Source organism: Rattus rattus, chromosome 9 (genome assembly GCF_011064425.1).
Source record: "Rattus rattus isolate New Zealand chromosome 9, Rrattus_CSIRO_v1, whole genome shotgun sequence".
Lineage (NCBI taxonomy): Eukaryota > Metazoa > Chordata > Mammalia > Rodentia > Muridae > Rattus > Rattus rattus.
The window spans coordinates 17,447,401-17,471,536 of record NC_046162.1 but is presented as its reverse complement, the minus strand read 5'-3'; the positions used below and the strand labels follow the sequence as shown (position 1 = coordinate 17,471,536).

At 48.4% G+C, this 24,136-nt stretch overlaps 1 protein-coding gene across 2 annotated transcripts in view; it reads right to left on the bottom strand.

Moving 5' to 3' along the window:
• Positions 1-9,627, bottom strand: part of Adcy9 (adenylate cyclase 9) — a 125,652-nt gene extending 116,025 nt beyond the window's left edge. Inside the window, exons 1-2 of one of the 2 annotated variants that reach the window (XM_032914300.1) lie at positions 9,447-9,627; positions 7,527-9,262 (exon numbers count right to left, since the gene is read on the bottom strand). In XM_032914300.1, coding sequence (XP_032770191.1) covers positions 7,527-9,219 — 1,693 coding nt within the window. In that variant the 5' untranslated portion in view covers positions 9,220-9,262; positions 9,447-9,627. The remainder of the gene's footprint in view (positions 1-7,526; positions 9,263-9,446) is intronic. The other variant, XM_032914298.1, reaches the window with a different exon arrangement.
• Positions 9,628-24,136: the final 14,509 nt, after the last annotated feature.

Genomic DNA, 24,136 nt, shown 5'->3' with positions numbered 1-24,136 from the left:
AATGGAGACAACAGAAGTCTGTCTTGCTTGGCCTTACATAAATATATGTCTATTAATATAAACATAAAACTGGCAAGTCTGGTACACAGTTGTTGTGTGGTCACCTGACTGGTGGCTCCTCACACATCCGGGTCATATACTCCAGGAGAGGACCACAGTCTGTCTCCAGGTCTTTGTCCATGCCTCACCAAGGGTACCAACTCCTTCAGTTTTTAGTGAGTAAATAAAAAGAGTTTACAGTAGAATAACAGCTTTTGCTTAAACTTCAGCCATATCCCCAGGCTCGCAAAGCTGAGGATTTTCCCATAATTCCTCAATTATCTAGGGCCACATCATTCTAAGTACCTCAAAGCTGTAGGGACTTGAAGCTGCCCAAGAACAATATTGGTGAGCTCCCCCGGGGCTTGCAGTGAGGAAGCTGCCAAGCTCAGCCGCTACAGTGTAACCAGAGCAAGCTGTAGGCTCGCAGTCTGGATACTTGTCCTTCTGAATTCAAGAAACTGACACAGTCCCAGTCCCTGGTGTGTTCTGGGTTTCAGAGTTCACCGGACAAGTGTAGCAAAGGAGAAGGGCCTTCTGTGAAGACAAAATATAACTTGCCCCAGAGGGGGAGACTTGGTTCTTGGTGACTGAACGGCCACTGACACTATGTAAACAAGTCCCTATGCTAATCACTTGAAGCATCTCATCTGATTCTCCCCCTCTTATCAGAAGATCTGTCCTCTGTGCACTTAGAGCCCCCAGGCAGCTTGTCAGGTCCTGCAATGAAGAGACACAGAACAGAAAACCTAATCCAAGCACCTAACCACTAAATTACAGGGCGAGAGAGTGGACACTTTAAAAAGCTGCAAAACAACACCAAAGTTCTCACAGAGGAGCTTTAAGGAAAAGCAAAATTTTTGAACTAAAGTCACTAGCTCCTTCCACAATACACGTAAAATGCCTGTCGCGTATATGATTATATTTGGGCAATATACATTTAGCCCTGCCTTTTTTTTCTATTTCTCTGTGCGTGCCAGGGCTTCATCTAATTCAGACTGTCCTCAAACTCATTATGTAACTGAGGACGACCCTGAACTTCCGACCCTGCTGCTGAGAATACTGGCATGACCGCCATACCCAGTTTTATGCTGCAGATCAAACCCATAATACCATGCGTGGTAGGGACAAACACTGCTAGCTGGGCAAAACTATTTTCATAAAGTCTCAAAGACCTTATTTGCCTTTTCAGGTGTGTCACGGTGTTACGATAGCTACCAGGGTAAAAACGCTAACACCATGTGCTACACAAGGCAAAGGACCAAACTGTACTGTCATGGAGCTCTTAGCCATGCCATGCATGCAGAGGAAAACAGTTTCACTGAAGAACGTCCTTGATGAAGCAGTAATGACTATTAAACCTCAGCCTTGGGTATGTGTCTCTTAGTAGTCTCTGTGATAAAACAGGAAACATGCCTCCAGCACTGTGTCACACACCAAGGTCCCAAGGCTGTCAGGAGTGCCACCATGCAGCTAGGGGCTGCAAGCTAAATTGTTGGCCTTTCTCCTGGAACACCATCAGTACTTGACCTACAGACAAACTCTACACGAGCCTGAGTGCTGCCAGACTGTGTCTGAAAAACTAAATGAGGCTGCCGCTTCACGGAAATCAAAACTGTTTGCTGTCAGCGATAAAAGTTCAGACTCTGACGTGAAGATGGGAATTCTGGAGAGCATATATATACCAGACACTGTCAAGTCAGCATCTGCCCAGTGTTTATAGACAGTCTGTCCTGACAGCAACACTTAGGACGTGTTTGGAACTGGGAAAAGATTTCAGATTTCTCCAAATGACCAATGTATGTCACCGTAAAGTCACAGCTGAAGAGAAAACTCATTTGAAGACCCAGTGAAACATCCTGTGACAACGTACAAAAGAAACCAAGAACAAGGCCCAGGGCTCCATGTCGTCACGGAGCTTTAAGAAACTCCCGTTTGTTAATGTTGGCATGGAGAAAGAAAAATGCCCACAGTGATCTCAATAAAACGGTCCTTCACTTCCCAAGGCCTCATCTGCATCCACAGATGTGCTATGCGCTAAGTGTCCTTCACTACCCAGGGACAGAGTGCACACTGAGGCAGTTACAACAACACAACCAGCACTCAAGGAAGACTAACACGGAGAGTTTCCACTGTACAGAGTCTATAATTTCTCAAATTAACTTTTCATTAACGCAGACATTAAACAAACTTGCAAAACAGACCCTCCCATTCTCACCAATTCCTTATGTCTGAAAATAGTTACTTCTTAGATGTTTTTATTTTTATTAAAATATTGTTTATAGTAATGTGGTGGCTTGTTATTTTGAAATTAAATTCAAAATATTTGTTTAAATTTCTCTATTTGGTTTCTAGTGGGGTGAAAGAAAAATCTATGGACAAACAGTGACCTCAATAACTTAGGAGCGCAAAGGGACCCTGAGACCAAATGCTTTGAGCTATTAGCTTGCAGAAAACTTCATAAACCGGAATGTCCCAGGCCTAGGACTTTCTTCACCCTGTGCTCAAATCTACGAGGGTCCCACTGTCGGCCTCCAGGGCCTCTACCCTGTTGCTACTGCAGTACAGAGGAGAAGACTGCCATTCTCACCTATTCCAAGGACCTGAGTCTTTCACTCAACTCAACACAGAGGGTACCAAACACTCCAGTACACTGATAAATGTTAGAGTACACACCCAATTTCCAAAGGCAGGAGAGTCCACTGCGGCTTCCTTCACAAATTCCCAGTCAAGTTGCGGCAGGGGGTGGCTGGTCCAACACAGTGTAGCAGGTTCAACAGTAGGACATCATCTCAGCTTTCTCTGGTGTTCCTTGGGGAAACCTGCCCCTCCCCCTGGCCATCTGCAGGTATCCCTTCCTGTGAAGCTCAGCTCCTTCTCTTTATAAAATCCCCCTGGTGTTCCAGGTCCTGTTTAGGAAAGTCTGAAGTGTCGCAAATGCAAACTGCACATGAATGCCAGAGCCCGGTAGATATGGTGCCACTTTGCCCCACTCTTTGTGTGGCCACCAGTTTCTCGTCATCACCAAAAAGGTAGCCACACCGATGAATGACGACTGGGTAGACAAGCACACCAAAATCCCACCAGAAACACCAAAACCATGACCACCAGACGCACTTGCACACAGTGTACCCAAGCATAGGAAAGTCAGTGTGGCTTTGCACCTCTGGCAGGTCATCAGAAACAATTATTATGAACCTTGTTCTTAGTTTTCCTCCCTCTTAGTAATTCTACCCAAAAAGATTACCTTCTTTCCCTCTGCATTCCATCAGGAAATCAGCAAACCTTATTCTTAATTTCCTTGCCAAAAGTTAATTCACTCAGAAGCTTATCTTGGGAATTAACAGCTGTGTGCGTCTTATTCGAAGCCATGTAATTTGGTCCCAAAGGGCCTGAAAAGATTGACATAGAAAAGGCCAGGCACGGCAGCACATGCTAGCACTGGAGAGGCTGAGGCAGGAGGACTGCAAGCTTAAGCCCAGCCTGGGTTATACTCACGCACGCTGCTTAGCAAGGCATCGTCTCAGACAGACGGAACTCACAGGGCCGCCTCTCCACAGTTGGCTTTGGTCTCCTTTGCCCGCTGTGAACCCACATTTTCTGCTTCATCTTCTCTAAGCCACTTGCTTCCTGAGAAGCTGTGTCTCTGTGTGTATGGGAGACGCTACCCTAGCACGTATGTGGTGGAAGCCAAGTTTCTCTCCTGGAGGCTTCACAGCCTGAATTTTGGGGAAATGTCTTTATCTGTATGACTAACAGTGCAATGGCAACCAGGAATTCTTTCTGTGAAGCTTAACCCTCTCCACATGGAGGGGGAGAGGGCAGCTGGAGACAGTTTCACTTTCTGCCCCCCCAGAACTCCACATCTACCACAGGAAGAAGCAAACCTCTGGATAGCAGGCCTCAGCCATTGGTGGCAGCACACAGAATGGCCAGGATCCCTCTAGCTTTGAGGTTTATCTCAACACTACAGCAGGAGCACTCTTCCTGTGGCTCAAATTTAGCTGTTTCGCCTCGGTTTCATAACCGCTGTTACTCTGTGGATCATTTCCAAAATCTTGGGCTTCTCAATTAACCCACAAGCTAACTCCCCTGTCTGAGACTAAGAGAGCCAGTTGTTCATTCGAACCCCAGCCTCCACACGATGAGAACAGGACGCTTTATCTTTTGTACCCTATTGTAGCCCCAGAACCCAGAACTGAGTCAAGGTTTCCAGACCTGTTCAATCTTCTTCAGCCAGATCCGTCTCCCTCCTTCTCACCACAGCAATGCCATGCCGACCCTTCTTTAATCCGAAAATCTCCAGGCCAGTTCCAGAAACCTGAAAGGCTCTCTCACTTTCAAACTATGAAACCGCCACACCCCAGCCCAGCCTCTGATTAAGCCTGGCTTGGAGTCCCATTGGGTTATCTTAACACAGCTAGCACCTGTCCCCTCATCTCCACCGACACTGCAGCTACCTTCCCCACAGGCTGCCCCCGACCCTCTCACCGAGGAACTGTTCAAATAGCACATTCATCTCCAGGCTCATCCCCCTTCCAGGCCACGAGCGCCAGAACTGAGTTTTCAGCTCGAGATCACCAGGCCTTTCACGTAAGCCCCAACCAACTCCTCAGGTCACCCATTGACTTCCCAGTCCCCATGAGCTGGGTCCAACAGCCCAATCCTACTGAGAAACACGAGTGACAGCCTAGGCCCAGGCTGTGTGCTCTGTACTTAGAGCTCTTCCTTTGCCTACTGTAGAGCTTGGTCTCAGGGCTCACTCAAGCCCCTGTCTCTCTCTGTGTCCCAAACATACAGACACACTCTGCAACAACTCTGCCAAGGCTGGGACTGCCATGGGTCTGTTCACAGTGGTGGACAGACATAGGAGTGTTATAATTGGGGGAGGCAGACAGACAGACAGACAAAGGAAAACAGAGGGAGAAAATACGAACGGGAAGAAATAAGAGATCAGCATTCTATTCAGATCCTTTGCACAGAACTGGCCTTGCCATGCTGCCACGATTCCAGAATATGAAGGGGGATAAGGAGTAAAGAAGGCAAACACTTTGAAAAGGGCTCGGGGAGCTGAGCAGACGGATGCTACTGCTAGAGTCCTGTCCATGCATTTTTCAAAATGAGCAGAGGAAAATACATACATACATCATGTATGCATGCATGCATGCATACATACATACATACATACATACATACATACATACACCAGTCTTGAGAAAATGGTTCAAGGAGAGAATACTGAACTTAAAAATCAGCAACAGTCCATCCCAGCCTTCTATCTCATCTGAGCCTTCTATCTTTTCTTCCTTCCTTTCCTCTGCTTCTTCCTTTCTCTGTCCATTTACAAACTTTTTGTACGTACATAATGCACATTTCTTCTTAAGTTGACTTACCAAGTTTATACTATTTGAAACGATTAAGTTTATTTGCAATTAAACTTTAAAAAAGAAAAAAAACATCGCCCCACCCCCCACCCGGGATTTCTTTTCTTATTTTTCTTGAGGGGATTTCTCTGAAACCCTTGGTCTATAAATTAAAAGGGGGAAAAAATCACCAATAAATTAACAAACACTGGTATTTCCAAGAATTCTATGACTTTAAAACTTCCAAGTACACTTAAACTACACCTATTGTTTCTGAAGTCCAAAGGCTACTTCACACAAAGTACGCTATGTCACAAAACTGCCTTGCCTCTGCTGTCCTGAGACCCACACATTCAATCTTTACACACACTGCACTGCAGTGTGGTTCAGCACCACAGCCTACAACTGTGCCACAATCCCTAAAAACACCAAAATGTCAAGGAGGGCACCAGGACCATGAAGCCCCAAAGCAGGTGCCACAGTCATAACTACAAAGTCACTTGTCATAGCGAGATCTTTCCAAGGGAACTCAAAGTGTCATTTGTGAGCTGGTCAATGCCCACATTTGAATCTCTTTAAACCAAGGGAAGTCTCTGGTGAAATATCTCCTGCTATGTCCATAAATAGTTTAACAACTAACAAAAACTCAGGAGAAAGAAAACCCTCCCTGTCCAGAGAAGAATAAATGACAAGAGAGCCCAGATCACAAACTCCCTCTGAACTCCCTTCAGTGCTATAAGGCAGACAGAGCACACTAGTACAACTCAGCCACTCTCTGATTTCCCTGTCCGATTTAAGCCGTCACCTCTCTGTTCCCTCTCCTGGGGATTTTTAATTGTGTAATTGTGTGGCATTTGGGTACCACAGAACACAATACAGCTTTAATGTAGCTTTTCAAAGTCCATGGGAATTCTTTATATACTTCTAAAATAAATGTCCCCTCAATCCTGAAGATTTATAAAGTGGTGGTGTACACATTTAATCCCAGCACCCAGGAGGCAGAGGCAGGAGGATCTTGTGAGTTTGAGGCCAGTCTGTCTATAGAGCAAGTTCCACGATAGCCAGGGCTACAAAGAGAAACCCTGTTTCCAAAAAACAAAACAAAACAAAAACCCAAAAACAAAAATAAAAAAGTATAGTAAAACACAGGGACTGTTTAAAATTGCAGGGAAATGGGGCAAGAAATGTAGCAGATTACTAAGGATACTTGTTTCAGGTCCCATTTTACTCATCCATTTCCCAGACCTCAGAGACTTCTGTCCTATATAAAAATAAGAAAATAAACTAAAGTAAGATGTAACTCAGCAAAAATTCCAAGGTCAGTAAGGACCTTGAGACTAAAGACAAAGAGGCCAGATGTGAATCCGAGGGAGTAAGGGAGACATTAAGAACTCCACCTCCAAAGCACCTCGCAGCTTGTGGAGTTGGGAGTTCTGAAATCTGGGCTGTATGAAGCCAGGCAGATAAAGTAACAAAGCACTGAATGAAAGCTGAAAGACAGAAATGAAAACTCAGGAGAGGGGGGGAGGAAGGGAGGGAGGGAAGGAGGGACGCATTGACTGATTCAGGCAAAGGTACTGTGTGCTGACAGGCACATATGTCTAATTCTCCAAGATCCTACAGAAGAGTCAGTCTTCTAGCCCAATTTTGACCATAAGCAAAACAAGACCTGAAGAAGACAAGGGGCTCATTGGGGTTGACCATTTTGTCAAAAGAGATAGGGAAACATCTGCCCTGCCCGGGATTTCAAGGCAATTCCTTTAAGTGTTAAAAAGTTGCAACTTCCAAAGGTCTCTGATACCCACACACTCACCCCACCCGGCTTTCCAGCAGAATTTCTGAGACTCGGCAGCCAACAGGCAGGGTGTGAGTTTTCAAAGTCCTCCTTCCTTCTAAGGTCTTATCTAGGTCAGCCCTGTCTCTGTGTCCCTGTCTGCAGTGTGACTGGGTCTGTAACTCTGACTCGCTAGGAAAAACAGGCACACTGATTCCCCACAGCCAGTTGTCCCGAGACAACCGACTGCCTGCAGACGCTAATGCTGGACAGGGTAGGATTTCCAAGTGTTGTTCATACCGTGGGGTGCAAACAGGACAGGGAGGGAGATGCCAAAGAAGAGCACATACCTTTCAACTGGTCAGCGACCACGCTCTGCCCAAGACGCTCCATAACTCTCCCATCTTCCATTTCGTACCTGTCGTCTAAGTATTTTGCAGTGGCCTCGGATATGTGGACTTTGCCGGCCACTCCCAGCTGCTCCATGAGGTTAGCCAAGTTCACATCATTGGACCACACATCAAATTTAAACCTCCTCATGCCCAGGATGCCACACAAGACCGTCCCCGTGTGAACCCCAACTCGCATGTTCACCATCTCTTTCTTTTCCTGGCAGAACTGCTCGATGGCTTTTATCATGCCTAAGCCCATCTCGATACAGCAGTAGGCATGGTCTGCCCGGGGCTCCGGACACCCTGCCACACAGTAGTAACAGTCTCCCAGGGTACTAATCTTCTCACACTTGGTCTCCTCGCACAACCGGTCGAAGCGGCCGAACAGATCATTGAGTAGCCCTACCAAGGCGTGAGCAGATTTGTTAGCACTCATCTTGGTGAACCCCACGATGTCTGCAAATAAAATACTGACTTCTTCAATCTGCTGCATCTTAAAGGGGCGGAATGCTATGGGCGCTTTCTGGATGGAGGCCTTCTTCTTCCTGTTCTTGGGACTGGAGGTGGCATGCCTCTTGACAGAATTCTCGCTCTCCTCATCCCCCTGCTTCATTAAGTCGTCAGCTATGATTCTCGGCATCACGGAGTGAATCATCCTCTCCTTCAGGGCTTTCTCTACTTCCAGATCTTTGCCGTGCATAATGGATTGTCCTACCTTGAGGAAGGTGCTCCTGGACCTCACCTGAGACATGACAAACAGATGGATCCCAATGGCATGAATGCACACGTGGAGCAGGGCTCTGCTCAGCAGCTCCCAGTGCAGGGCCCCAGGGTCCGGGGAAGGAAAGCAGTCTTCATTTCGGAAATGGTAACCGAAGGTCTCAAAAAGGACAGAATAGACCACCCCCAAAAACAAGCTCAGGTACAGAGGTAAATGCATGACCGTGTAGAGCAAAAAGAGCACTTCGATGCACATGGAGAAGCTCCCCACTTGAGATAAGCAAGTGTCCGCCGCCTTGGCCGTGAGAGTATGATTGGGGCTGTCAACACGTCCCGACAGAGGTGTCCAAACCTGAAACTGCGCAGCCAGGGTCAGGGCGAACACCAGCAGGGTGAGAGCCAGCGAGGTCCACGCATAATGCCGGGCGTACAGCTTGGTGAAAGTAAACAGGAAAAAGCCCACACATACCACCAGGAAGCACAGAGCCGGGACCACCATGACAATCACTTTGGATCTCATGTGGACAGCGAAATAGATGCTCCAGAGAAGGCAGGCGAAGCCCACATAAAAGAGTGCGTACCGGAAGCGGCGCTGGGTCTGCGGAAAGCAGCGCTCCAGGCAGGCCTCCTCCAGGTTCACGGAGTCGAATTTGGGGTCCCACCACCGGCTGGAGGCCCTCTCGAACAGCTGGGGCAGCTTCTTCTGTCTTCTCAGGCGACCCCCGCCGCCCACCCGCCGGGGAAGGCCCCCTGAGTCTCCCGAGCTGCTACAGCTGGAGGAGATGCTGTACTTGCAGTGCTTCGGGTGGGTGTTGGAGGACAGCTGCTTAGGGTTGATCTTGACCCTCACGCTGTTGCTGTCTCCGCTTGAGTCGCAGCTCACCTCGGTGCTATGGTGATGCAGCAGCTGCTGGTGGGGTGAGGAAGCCATGTTGCCGAGCTCTTGGAACCTTTCCCGAACAGGTCAGGGGTACCTGCAGGCAAAAGCAGCAGAATTAGAGCCGCCTTACTACACACACTCCCGGAGGGCCACGAGACCCGTGCCTGTGGCGAGTGCGAGCTCTGGCGAGCCACTTGGGAAGGCACCATATGTTCACAAAAACTGCCCATAAAGGCGAATAAAAGCGCCAAGGCAAGCGAGAACCGCACCGGCCGTACCTGGTGCTCCCGGGGTTCTCGTGCGGCGGCCGCGCAGAGTCTTAAGTCCCTGGCGCGCTGCGCTGCGCTCCCCCTCGGGCGCCGTCGCCCGCTGGTGGCCTCTCCCCGTGCGCCTCCAACTGCAGCTCCAGAGGGAAGTTCAGACCTTGAGCGCTCCGGGCACCAGGAGCAGCTTTCGCAAAAACAACTCGGCCGTAGGCGAGCAGCGCTTCATCCTGCCGCAGCGGCGCCCGGTGCGTCAAAGCGCGCGGGCCGACCTGCGGCTCCTGCCGCGTCCGGTCCCCGCGCCGCTGAGCACCGGCGGGCTACCCTGCCCCGTGTCCCGGCCCGCGAGCTTGCGGAGCCCGAGGGCCGCCCGTCGGAGCAGCGGGTCTAGCAGGGCCTGCTGCCCGCAGCAGAACGCGCCGCACCCCTGCCCAGGGCCGAGCTCGGGGCACTGCGCCGGTCCCTCCGCGGACGGCGGTGCGGGCTGCCGCAGAGTCTGACTCCCGCGACGCCGGCCGGCCCGCACGCCTGTCGCCTGCACGCCGCGCCCACGCCCCAGGGGCCCTGCCCGAGCTACAGATGCCGCTGCGGCTGCGCCCCGCCGCCCGCTCTCCCGCAGCCACTGCCTCATGTCGGAAGAGCAGCCGCCGCAGCCGCCACCACCACCATCCCCGCCCCTCCCCCTCCCGCTGTCACTGACAGACGCGCGCCCGCGCCCCCTCTCCCCTGCCGCAGCGCGCACGCGCGCCCCGCGCACGCCACCGCCAAGCCAGGACACGCGCACCCGCAGCGCGCCACCCAGCCTAAGAGCGCGCGCCGGGCTCGGGGCTGCAGCGGGGCGGGGCCCGGCGGACGCGCTCTGGGCTCCGCCCTCCGCCCCGGGCCGCTCCGCGCCCGGGCCGCCTGCTGTGGGCACCAGGCCTCCGCCTTCCTCCAAGGCCTTGACTGCCTCTGACTACCCGCCCCGCAGCCTGGCCCCCCAAGTCCGCACAGGAAGCATCCGAGGGCAGGTTACCTTTTGGATACAACGAAGTTTTCAACCCCTGACTTTGCCCGATTGTGACCTCCCCTCTGCCAGCAATGAAGGCGTGTTCCCAGTGGCGCTAGGCCCCTCTGAACTTGCTTAGGGATGAAAATAATCATCACCAGCCAAGCCGCCTCTGATACTTTCTAAAGTCAGCGCCACTGAGAATCACCTTTTCCAACCCCTGGGGAAGTTTTCTGAAGACCTCTCATCCTTCACATGAACAACTGTTTTTTCCCTCTCCACAGGAGAAACTTTCAAAGAAATCAGCTTCCCATGAACAAGTTCTACACTGGTCTGTGTAAACTCCGGCCCGAATAAACACAATCCTATATTCCCTGGTCCCACCCTGGCCGCCTCACGGTACAGTGCTTTTCTGCCAACCCCAGGAGACTGACTCTTCCTTCCCACACCTCTTAGGCCCATCCCAGAAGTCCATACTCACTGTGGAATTATAGGAAAGTAAAATCTATGCAACCGAATATTATTCAACTATAAAAATGAAGCACACTTACTACAACCTCTGAGGCACGCTGGGTAAAAGAAACCAAACACAAGAGGCCACATGTTGTGTGGTTGTTTTCGTGTAAAATGCCCAGAACAAGCAAATCCACAGAGAGAATACAGGTGATGGATGTGTGATATTGACAACACTATCAAGCCCGGGGCTTCCTTTGGGGTGATGAAAAAGTCTGGAACTAGCAGGAACACAACGCCGTGAGTTCTGCAGTGGGTGCACGCGTTATGAATGTACCGGTCGGTGCCTTTGAATTGCTTTAATGATAAAGTAAAACAGCACAAATGATGGGTTTTATGTGGTGTGCATTGCACCAGAGTAAACGGATAGGAACTTTTAAAATAAACGTGTCACGGGCTGGGGATTTAAGTGGTAGAGCGCTTACCTAGGAAGCATGAGGGCCCTGAGTTGGTCCCCAGTCGAAAAAAAAACAAAAAAAAAAAAAAAAAAAAACGTGTCACGGCTGATATGTTCCAGCCCAAAGTGCAAAACCTCCATCTAATTGTGAGAAAGCACGAGGAAGGAACTTAGTCCGAGAAATACTCCACAGCCAAATTGCCCAGAGAACAAGAAGAGACAGTAGGAAGGACGCTGGTGAAACATGCAGTTTGTTTAATGGCATTCTGTGTCCCATGGTTACCTAACACACTAACATTAGGGGAAACTGAGCGTAAGGCGCAGAGGCACGCCCTAGTATTTTTACAACTTTCTCCTAACTCTAATTATTTCAGAATAAAGATAAAAATGGAGGTTTACTGAGCAGTTACTATGTGCCTCCTGTATCTGAGGTTTGGAAAACTGGAACACACAGCAAAAGCTAACAAGCTCTAGTGGTCAGCTGATACTGGCCTGAATGCCCCAGGGCCAGAGACCAGCAGACGCTTTCCCTCATGACCTGTTGCTGACCACAACCCCCGAGGAAGACATTATTGCCCCTCACTTAGAGATGTGAAGACGGGAACTGGAACATAACGCGACCAAAGTCCCACAAAGGGCAATAGTAAGTTCGTGTTTTAAAAGCAGACCTCAGATTTTGGAAGCTATTTCACTCTTGAAGCTCACCGCAACCCAGCCCCGGACCTGCCCATCTCCTCTCTCAACCCACCTTGGTAAGAGGCTCTCAGGGGAAGGTCTCACCATTTCCATTTTTTCTCCCTTCAATGCATTCCTGCCTCCCTTCCTGGTCACTTTAAAAGATGGGAAAACTCACCTGTCCGCACTTCTCCTTGCCTCCCACAGACCATCTCAATGCACCCACCATTTACAGCAACTTTTAAATTCCTGACGTCACCCTGCTAGCGGCAGGGCACATCAGTTGTTGGATGTGGGAGATGAGCATACTGATGGCTTCCCTTCTCTTGTCTGTGTGTTTCTGGAAGTGGTGAGGCTGCATCCCCTGCTGTCAAAGCCTACAAGCAGCCAGAGATGCCCTCTAGGCTAGGGTGTGGATCATTCTGTAGGCCCTCGAGGTCTGGGACTGAGGTACCAGCACTGTACCTAAGCCATTGGTATGGTGATGTACGTTCGAATCTTTCCTATGCTGTGGAAGGATGATTGGTTATGAGGACAGGATCGACTCTGCCTGGAGACAGACTGGATGTAACAGAGAGTTCTACAAAACAATATTAATCATGATGGCACAATGCTAAGAGCCAGAGGGATCCACAGAAGAGTCCTACTTCTCCATCTCCACAAAGTACAAAGGCCTTCATACCTAGGATGTATGGGATAGATGGAATGGCTTTCTCCAAACACCCAATACATGGTGCTACCAGATCCACCAGATCTCTCCATCTCAGATTCGCTAAGAGTGTACATTCTGACCCAGTATGAACTAGAATGTGTTTGCACAAACTCTACAAACACTTACAGAATGCTTTACCTGCCCCAGCCTCTGATCTCACTTTCCCTCATATGTAAGGTTCCCTGCTCATTGAGAACTTTGATGGCAAAGCATAAGAAACCACGCAAGGGCTGGGAGATGCTCAGTTAGCGAAACACTCGCCTCAGGCACACAAAGACAAGAGTCCAGATTCCCCAGCACCCACGTGAAAGGTGAGAGAAAGGACACACCTATAATCCCACACCGGGGAGCCAGAGACAGGGGGATTCCCAGAGCTCACTGGACAGCTAGTCTTGACAAACTGGTGAGCTCTGGGGTTCATAAGAGAACTTGTCTCAAAAATTAAAGAGGAGAGTGACTAAGAGAGACACCTGACATCAACCTCTGGTCTCTACACACAGGTAGATATTTACACACACACACACACACACACACACACACACACGCACAGAGCCTTGAGAGAAAGTAACATGTTGACTGAGTGCTGGGCAGTCATCATGACAGACCCTGAGATCTTAGCAGCGCCCATGTTGTTTTGATAGTCAGGAGGGCAAGGATGGTACAGAGCCTCCCACTGGAAGAGGCAATCCTCTTGCTTCTGTTGAGTCATGCCCAAGGCTGCCAATACAAGTTATGTGTACAACCAGTGAGGGTGAGCTTCTCAGACGCTACCACACTTTTCCACCATTGACTTCCTGATAGTGTTCGTGCGTCTTGAGTCTTTGCCAGACAAGCAAAGAAGACTGATTGAAGACTACCCAATTCTTTTGCAGATTCCCTCATAATCCAAGAGTATTCAAACTAGCTACGGATATCCCCCAGCAAGTCTTCAGTGAGTAAATACACAAAATAAGAAAGATGTCTGTAAAATAATTACTCTTCGCTTCCTTTATCTTTGTTGACTTGTTATTATTTCTAGCTTTTTTGAGACAGAGTCTCTGGTAGCTCAGGTTGGCCCTGAATTTGTCAGGTTGTTGATTCTTAAATTCTTGCTTCTGCCTCCTGAGTGCTGGGATTACGAGCATGTGTCACCACACCCAGTTTGGCTATTGTTAATAAGCAGGACAAGCAACACCTTATATAATGTTCATGTGTTGACAGATCTTTTCTACCTACACTTGAGGGTTTGCTCTGAACCCAAAACTAAAATCTCCTGGAGCAGGGACGACAAGCCCCCTCAAGTGACTGCTGTTCCAAGTAAGGAGGAGCTGGTTGGTGGCTTCAGCAAGGTAAACTTAGAGGAGGACTGGATGGGAGGGTCTAAGCCTCTCAGGTTTGTCACCTGGCCCAGCTCCCACTGAGTATTTGTTAAGCTCTTGTCATCCCCTTCCATGGCTGACAATGACAAACTGAAAAGAATGAATACACGAAACTACAGGAGCTGTGGAATGTTTTGAACAGTATCCCCTTCCAAATCCAATGACAAACTGAAAAGGAATACTCAAAACTAACAGGCTTGGACATGTTTTGGTATCCTGAAAAAATCCGTGTCCACAGGGAACCTCAAAGTGGTGGTTGGTGGTGGTGGTGGTGGTGCTGGTGGTGGTGGTGATGGTGGTGGTGGTGGTGGTGGTGGTGGTGGTGATGGTGATGGTGGTGTGTGTGTGTGTGTGTGTGTGTGTGTGTGTGTGTGTGTGTGTGTGTGTGTGTGTGTCTTACCATGCAGCCCCAGTTGTCCTCAAACTTGCAATCCTGTCTACTCCTTCTGAATGTTGCTATAGCATACCACCAAGCCTGGTTGAGACATGGGGTCTTTGCACACATGTAATTAATGAAGTTAGGTTATCCTGGATCCAGGTTGGCTTAAATCCAATGACTAAATAGGTGATTCAGAGAAACATGGAGAAAGGCCATGTACGGATGGAAACGGGGAGAGAGTAATGCACTGACAGGTGCTACCAGAGGTAGGAGAAGCAAGAGGAGATCTGCCTAGAACAGGGCTTCTCAACCTGTGGGTTCCAACCCCTTGTGGTGGCTTATTTATATTGTAATTCATAACAGTAGCAAAATCAGAGTTATAAAGTAGCAACAAAATAATTTTATGGTTGGGGGGGTCATCACAACATGAAGAACTGTATTAAGGGGGGTCACAGCATTAGGGAGCTTGAGAACCACTACCCAAGAACCTTCGGTAGGAGTGTATTGCCAGGCATTATGGTTTAGACCTGTAATCCTAGCACCTGGGAGGCTGAGGCTGGAGGATTTCCCTGAGTTCTAAGTAACACACACACACACACACACACACACACACACACACACACACACACACGAGCATGGCCCCACTAGCACTCTGATTTCAGAATCCTGGCCTCTAGATATAAGGGAGTAAATTGTTCTTGCTCTGAGTAACCTAGATTGTGGATTGTAGACAGTTTTTTAATGGGTTGGGAGCTTAATGCAAGACATTTCAAATTGCAAGAGCCTGACTTAGAGAACTGTTGTGTGACTCCTCTAACCAGAGCGAACAAAACCAGAGGATAGGTGGGTGGTGACCCCCCACTTCCCAGCAGATTTGAGCAGACCTTCAGCACCGTAAGAGCCCAAGGTCTTCTGGGTTCCCAAGGATATCACAGGACCAGTTGGAAGCTGGAAGTTCTTCCTACTTCTATTCAGAAAATCTCTAAAGGACCCTGAAACACTGTGCCCATTTTATGGGCAAAGAACTGGAGCTAAGAAGTAAAATTCTTGGCCTGTGCTATTGAGCTGCCAAGAATCTTGTGGCTCCCAGGACCCGTGCTCTGAGATCAGGTGCAAGACTCACTCTTGACCCTTGGTCTTGGAACTTGCTTTTTGCCCTCCGTAAGTTCTCTCTGAGGTTGTAAAGTTTTACCAGGGTGTGTGGGGGTGGGGGTGGGGGTCTGTTTTCATCCATTGTGTCAGGCACTTCCTGCTTTCTTTCAGTTCATTTAACCTGGAAACTTTTCTTGAGTTGTGTCGTCGTTGATGACTCCTGCACTCTGCCTTCCCTTCCTGACACTCTAGTTATAATGATGATGTCACTCTGCTCTAGAATGTCCCCTCGTCAATATCTTTCAGGTCTCATCCTTGGGTTAATCACATTCATGAATAAAAGCTCTTCCAGCCCACTGCCACTCAGCCGGAAAGGGCAGATGACTGTCTTATCCTGCAGCAGCTAAACCTTCAGTTAAAAGAGCTCGTTGAGAAAAGTGCCTGACGTGCAAACCTTCTGAAGAGTTCCACTCCTGCATGAAAAGCAGAGCCATGCGTGGGCATGGGCGTGTGTGCCTGTGCCTGTGTGCTTGTGTGCATGTGTGCGTGCGTGCATGTGTGTGTGTGTGCACACTCGTGCATATGTGTGTGTGTGTGTGTGCGCACACTCGTGCATGTGTGAGCACGAGTGTCTGAAATCCTAGCCCTGGAACTTGGCCAGTCAGCCCAGCTAAGCTAATGAGTTCCTGGCTTACTGGAGGAACTTGCCTTAAGAATTCTGGTGGAGAGAGGTACAGGAGGATAGCCATGATGAACTGCTGGCATGCATGCACACAGACACACACATGTGTGCAAACACAGGCATGCAAACCCATTCTTGGGGCCATTTGAACTCATGTTTAACCATCTTAAGATTCATTTACAGATGTTGCTGCACCCACTGGGATGAAGCTTGGTATCCACCATGGTAGGAGCCTGAAGCTTGGTTGTTAAGACCCAGTTCTGTTTGGTTGTTAAGATCCAGTTCTACACCGGGCTCATGGTAGTATAAAATAATCATTAACATTATTCAAATATATGGTCGCAAGCTAGAAAAATCCCAACAAACATCATGAACACAGAATAACTCCAAGAGGAAGTGCACACTAGCACATAAGCAACACCGGAGACCCTCTACGTTGCTGGCTGCAGGCTGCACAGAGGCACAACAGTTCTTGCTGGAGGTCTCTGCCATCCCAATGCATTTGTCATGTCCTGGTGCTTCCTGACAGGAATCTTACCCAAGCCATGATAGAAGCCCAGCTCTGACAGACATGGTGGTGCAGGCTTGTAACCCTGACACTAGGCTAGGCAAACAGAACCCAGGTCAACCTAGGCCTTGTCTCAAAGCAACAACAACAACAAAAGCCTCAGACAGAGACATGGTTCAGTGGGTAAGAGCTGTGCCAGTGTACGGGCCCGAGTTTGAATCCCCAGCACGCACATAAAGGCAGGGCACAGCCACACTCATGCCTTTAACCCCAACACTGGGGGACAGAGGTAGGCTGATCCTGGCAGATTAGTAAGTCTTCAGTTCAGTCTCAAAAATAAAATGGAGAGTAATAGAAAACACCCGACACCCTCCTCCAGCTCTACATGTGAGCACACCTGTGTATGTGCACACACGTTCCCCACAAGATCACTATTATGGGTCTTATAGAGCTCCTCACTGTGTAGAGGAGGCTGTGTGAAGTGAGACCAGCCTTTCTGGTAAGAAGTGAGCAGCAGAGGCCCATGTAAGACTCCAAGATGTGTTTCTAAGCCATTTCCATGACCAACCGAAGTGCCTTGTGCCCACTTACTGCTTTTGGGCTCTCGATGGCCATAAGCTCATACCAGGGAGGAGTTGAGCGATGGCCAGAGGTGGGTATTGAGTAGTTTCACAGCTCCTCCTGTACCAGCTCTTTGTGATCATGTGTGTCCCCAGAGCACTGGACACATCCATGCTCCTGTGGTAAGCACATGTACTGGCTAGTTTGTGTGTCAACTTGACACAAGCTGGAGTTATCGCAGAGAAAGGAGCCTCCCTTGAGGAAATGCCTCCAAGAGACCCAGCTGCAAAGCATTTTCTCAATTAGTGATCAAGGGAGAAGGACCCAGCCTGTTGTGGGTGGGGCCATCCCCGGGCTGGTAGTCTTGGGATCTATAAGAAAGCAAATTGAAGAATTCACAGCTGAGGAACATCGAATGTCAGAGAAGCACCTAAAGGAATGTTCAACATCCTTAGTCATCAGGGAAATGCAAATCAAAACAACCCTGAGATTCCACCTCATACTAGTCAGAATGGCTAAGATCAAAAACTCAGGTGACAACAGATGCTGGCTAGGATGTGGACAAAGAGGAGCACTCCTCCATTGTTGGTGGGATTGCAGACTGGTACAACCACTCTGGAAATCAGTCTGGAGGTTCCTCAGAAAATTGGACATTGTACTACCTGAGGACCCAGCTATACCTCTCTTGGGCATATACCCAACAGATGCTCCAACATACAACAAAGACACATGCTCCACTATGTTCATAGCAGCCTTATTTATAATAGCGAGAAGCTGGAAAGAACCCAGATGCCCTTCAACAGAGGAATGGATACAGAAAATGAGGTACATCTACACAGTGGAGTACTTCCCAGCTATCAAAAACAATGATTTCATGAAATTCATTGGCAAATGGATGGAACTAGACAATATCATCCTGAGTGAGGTAACCCAATCACAAAAGAACACACGTGGTATGCACTCACTGATAAGTGGATATTAGCCCAAAAGCTCATTACCCAAGATAAAATTCACAGACCACATGAAGCTCAAGAAGAAAGACAACCAAAGTGGGGATGCTTCAGTTCTTCTTAAAAGGTGGAACAAAAATATTCATAGGAGGGGATATGGAGACAAAGTTTGGAGCAGAGACTGAAGGAATGGTCATTCAGAGCCTGCCCCACCTGGGGATACAGCCCATATATATATACAGCTACCAAAACTAGATAATATCGATGAAGCCAAGTGCATGCTGACAGGAGCCTGATATAGCTGTCTCCTGAGAGGCTCAGCCAGAGCATGACAAATACAGAGGCGAATGCTAGCAGCAAACCATTGAAATGAGAACAAGGTCCCCCGTTGGAGGAATTAGAGAAAAGATTGAAAGAGCTGAAGGAGCTTGCAACCCCATAAGAACAACAATACCAACCAACCAGAGCTCTCAGGGACTAAACCACTACCCAAAAGCTCATGGCTCCAGCTGCCTATGTAGCAGAGGATGGCCTTGTTGGGCACCAATGGGAGGAGAAGCCCTCTGTCCTGCAAAGGCTGGAGCCCCCAGTGTAGGGGAATGTCAGGGAGGGCAGTGGGAATGAGGGTGGTTGGGGAGGGGGAACACCCTTATAGAAGAAGGGTAGGGGTTGGGGATTTAGCTCAGTGGTAGAGCGCTTGCCTAGGAGCGCAAGGCCCTGGGTTCGGTCCCCAGCTCCGGAAAAAAAAAAAAAAAAAAAAAAAAAAAAATTTAAAAAAAAAAACCCTAAAAAAAAAAAAAAAAAAGGGTAGGGGGTTGGGATAGGGGGCTTATGGCCAGAACCGAGAAAGAGAATAACATTTGAAATGTAAATAAAAATATCCAATTAAAAAAAGAAAGGAAAAGAAACAAAAAAAAACAAAAACACCTGACCTTATGGAGACGTTTCCTCAATTAACATTCCTCCTTTCAGATGACACTAGTTTTGTCAGGCTGATATAAAACTAGGCAGCCCAGGGAACAGAATCACGATTCACTCAATGCTGTTTCAAGCCATAACTTAACAGAACTACTTATTAAACTAGCAGGTGAACAAAATGTTTTTTGATATAAAAAAGTAAGACTTGAGTATTTGTATGCTGTAGCCATTATTCTATCTGTGCTGTAACGTAAAGGAAATGTTTAATAAATGTTTCCACGATTCACATTTTAAGAAAGAAAGAAAGAAAGGAAGGAAGGAAGGAAGAAAGAAAGAAAGAAAGAAAGAAAGAAAGAAAGAAAGAAAGAAAGAAAGGAAGAAAGAACCAAACTGAGCAAGCCAGGGGAAGCAATCTGGTAAGCAGCATCCCTCTGTGACTTCTGCATCAGCTCCTGCCCCCAAGTTTCTGCCCTGTGTGAGTTCCAGTCCTGACTTCCTTTGGTGATGAACGGCAATGCAGGAAGTGTACGCTGAATAAACCCTTTCCTCCCCAGCTTGCCTCTTGGTCATGATGTTTTGTGTGGGAATAGAAACCCTGACTACAACCGCACACAATCAATCTGTGAACCAGATGTAGAGTATCTGGGGGTTACCTGCCATCTTGGGGTGGGAGGAGAGAACAGCCATATCATCTAAGGCAACGTCTGTATCCTCCCAACCACAGCTATAAGACAGTTAACCTTGAAGGAGCCAGCGGGTTTCCAGGGCTTGAGTTCCATCTGGGTTCTACTTGGTCACAGCAATGGCCAGACACGGAATCTTCTCTAACAGGCTACAGTGGTGCTGAAAGAGACATCCATCTGTGGAATAAAGCTCTGGCAATATGCACTACCGACTCACATGGAGGTGTTATACTTCACAGGCTTTACTTCAGCATTCTGCATCACTCAGAAAAGAGTTTTGTCTTCCTCAAATGCAGTATATATCGGGGAGGAGTTGAGCAGATGGCCGGAGGTGGGAACTGAATCGTTCCACAGTTCCTCCTGCACCACCAGCTCTTCGTGATCATGCGTGGAGTGTGTCCCCAGAGTACCCAACACATCCATGCCCCAGTGGTAAGCACTCAACCAGTCCATGGGCCAGATGTAGAGTATCTGGGGGTTCCCAGCCATCTTTCTTTCTTTGAACCTTTCATCCCTTTTTGGCTTAGGGTAGCCATTTTCTACATGGAGGGAGCTTAAGGCAACTACAACTGAAAAGGAAGCGAAAGATTCTTAAAGATTCATGCAATGGCAAATTCAAGATTTGTTCTGCTTTCTCCAGAGACAAAGGAAACCCAAGTCCTTCTGTGCCTCCCTCCACAGAGACTGTATACTTGACCCAAGTTCCTTCTAGTCCAGACCATGATATTTTAGAAGCAGATATGAGGGTTGAGTCACTTCCTTCTTATGCCAAAATCTTTCCAGGGCATTCCACTTAGCCCAACTCAGGTAACCGGGAAGAGATGGGTAACTTTCTAGGCACCTTGGTGTTCTTTGGGCATTAACTCTTCAACTAAAAACAAGAGTTCTGCTTTTAAGCTATACCTGCCATATTTTAGAAACTAGGAGATTCTGTTTTATACTTTCATTAAAGCTGAAGGTCCTGGGGTTGGGGATTTAGCTCAGTGGTAGAGCGCTTGCCTAGGAAGCGCAAGGCCCTGGGTTCGATACCCAGCTCCGAAAAAAAAAAAAAAAAAAGAACCAAAGCTGAAGGTCCTGGTCCTTGGAGTGGTACTGGATACCTAGAGTTTTTTTCGGGACCCACCCCAACCCCACGCAGGTAAACTCACCAAATTTAAACAGAGGTTGGCCCTACACCCTATATTCAAAGTAGCGTGCTGAGTTGGTAAACTAAAAATAAACTTAAAAGATTCAACTGCTTCCCTGCACACAACAGACTATGAGTCAGCCTGTAAAAGAAGAGAAACTTCTGAGTCCACTACACTGGTGTACCTTGAAGACATTATGCTAAGCAAAAGAAGTAGAGAGCTACTAAACAGGTACAGGTTCAGTTTTTATTTTGTTTTTTGTACTTCAAAACTGCCTTTCAATACTTATCTGAGTATACAGGAAGGCTCTGGGACAAGAGTTTATCTCATTTGTGATGCCGTGGTGCCCTGAGAGACTAACAGAGGACTCAATGTGACCATGCCTTGGGATGCCTCACCCTACCACAGAACAAGGAAGAAGCCCTCCCTGGAAGGTATCAAGGCTATGTAGGCACCAGGCCACCTTTGGAGGTAAACCATCTAGGAAGAACTGAGGGGCAGCTCACTTTGTGGCTGGGGTAGGCAATGATCCCTCAGATGGCAACTGGGTAACCGGGAGCCAGGCCCCCTCTTTAGGGCTTAGCTGGCTGGGGCCCTCTTATATTGCAGAACAATCAATATAAGAAGTGAAGAGGACACCAACAGCCTTAATGAAGACTGGTAGGATAGTCTGTCCCTTCATTGTGGAGCCATGCAGAGCCAGCAAACCACTGCAAGCAGCCAGCACAGCCCAGGGCAGTGCTCCCCTGGGGATGACATTCCAGGAGCCCTCCTTCTTCATGGCCACACCAGGCTGCAGTCAAGGGTGGGAACCAGGCTCCCTAACACTAAAGTTACTACCAGTCTGCGGTGCTCCGACCCTCATGGCATTGACACTACCTCTGAACTGGTGTCAAATTCTAACAGGGACGTGGTGAAAGTCCTTGACAGACAGAAGGACTCTACTACCTATGACACCCATGCTGACACCCACTGGGATCATCGACTGTCCACCTGGACAGGGCTCCTGAAGTTACTCCTCAGTTCCACCAGTCTGGCCCTGGCCCAGTTTTAGAGATGGATGGTGGGGACAGTTATACATACAATGTAGATACAGCAAACACTTACAGATACAGAGATACACCTAACAGTTAGAACGGTGTTGGGATGGACTGGATCACATCGCCTCCAAGCTCATCTGTTAACACGCTAAGCCCCACTCTCTCAGCACTGAGTGCACTGGAAAAGAGGGTGTTTGGAGAGGAGAAGTTGTTAGAGTAGGGCCTAACCCAAAATCCAAAATGATTGGCTTTATAAGAAGAACTTTGGTGGCAGATAGGTATATAGGGAAGGCACGGTTAGAAAAGATGGCTGTTTGAAAACCAGTCTCAGAGTTCTTGCATCTAGATTTGTGAAAAAAGAAAAAAAAAGTTTCCTTTGGGTGAGCCGCCTGGTCAGTGATACTTTGTACTGTGTCCGCCCTAAGAAAGTAACTTTACGTGAGACAACTTCTGTTATTGTTGTTGCTTGTGCTTTCCCAGTTAAGAAGCAGAATAATCACAGGCCCAGAATGTTCAGGAGAGAAGCGACCACCTGCATGTCCCGATGGCGAGGGCTCCCCCCCTCCGCCCTCTGCAGTCCAGCACAACCGGATATGAGAAGTGCCTGTGAGAGGAACCCATTAGGGAGGGAGAGAGGAGGAGAGTGACTGGACAGAGACTTAGACCAGCATCTTCAGCAGAGCAGAGCAGGAGCCATAACCGGCAGCCTTAGGGTCAAGAGGAAAGGTAAGTTCTGGGTAGGGGAGGGGTATGCACTCAAAGAGAAGCAGGACTTTCCGCCCCATTATGTGGGAAGAGCTACTTTAAAATTTCCAGTTCCTCTGATCTTTCTTTTTTATGCCTCTCCCTGCTTCACCCCTCACCTTATACAACTGCCCCCCTTACACCTCTGTAACCAGGAATTTGGGGGAACAGGAATATCAAGTTCTTAAGATTCACGGGAATGGCCCTGGAACTGTTCTGTGACATGCTTTCATTCACGTGTCCAGCGTGAAGAACCTGTTCCCTCTCAGTATTCTAACAGCCTGGAGCTGACGATTCACCACAACGCAGTTTAAGGTGGGAGAGCAGGGACGGGTATAGGAAAGGCCAGTGTCGAAGCAACCTGGCTCCTGGACAAGGATCTCTCCATAGAGCTGCTGTAGGAAGTCAGTTGGTGACCGTAGTGTGAGACCCAGAAGGCTGTGAGCTGAGCCTGGAGAAATGGCTCAGTGGCCAAGGGCACATGCTGCTCTTCTGGAGGACTTGGGTTCGACTCCCAGCACCGCCATTAGGCAGATCCCAACTGTCTGTAAGTCTAGCTCCAGGAGAGCTGACATTTCTGGCTCCACAGGTGCCAGTGCCTGCGTGCACATAGACACACAGACATACGCACATGATTAAAAATAATAAAGATAAATCTTTTTAAATTTTTTGTTTGCTTTTCAAGACAGGGCTTCTCTGTGTAGTTCGGGTGGTCCTGGAACCCAATCTGTAGACCAGTCTGGGCTTGAACTCAGAGATCCACCTGCCTTTGCCTCCAGAGTGCTGGGATCAAAGATGTGTGTCACCATCACCAGGCTTTAAAAAAAAAATTTTTTTTTTTGAGTTATGGGCTGAAAGACGGTTTTAATCTCCATTCTAGAGCCAGGTTTTATTTTTATTGCATGTAAATGAATATTTGCCTGCGTATGTGTATGTGCATTGTGTATCCCTGATGTCTGTCGATCAGAAGAGGACATCGGATCCCCTGGAATTGGAGTTACAGATGGCTATAAGCCACCACAGGAGTACCAGGATTAATGCAGCTCATCTGGAGGAGCAACAAGTGCGCTAAAGGACTGAACCACCTCTCCATCCCCAGAGCCAAGTCTCTTCAATAAGCACAATCCAAATCTAGTTAATACTGAAGACTTGAGAGCTTCCCTTTGCCCCTCCCACTGATTCGGATGGCACGAAGGCACTTTTGAAGGTTCCAGGGTCCAAACACACTGGGACACAGATAATAACTGTGTGACCGGGCTGGAGAGATGGCTCAGCCGTTAAAGGCTAGGCTCACAATCAAAAAATACAAAAAAAATAACTGTGTGACCAGGGTGTGCACAGCTTGGACTTGTGAGCATAGTTTGTAAACGTTTTGTGT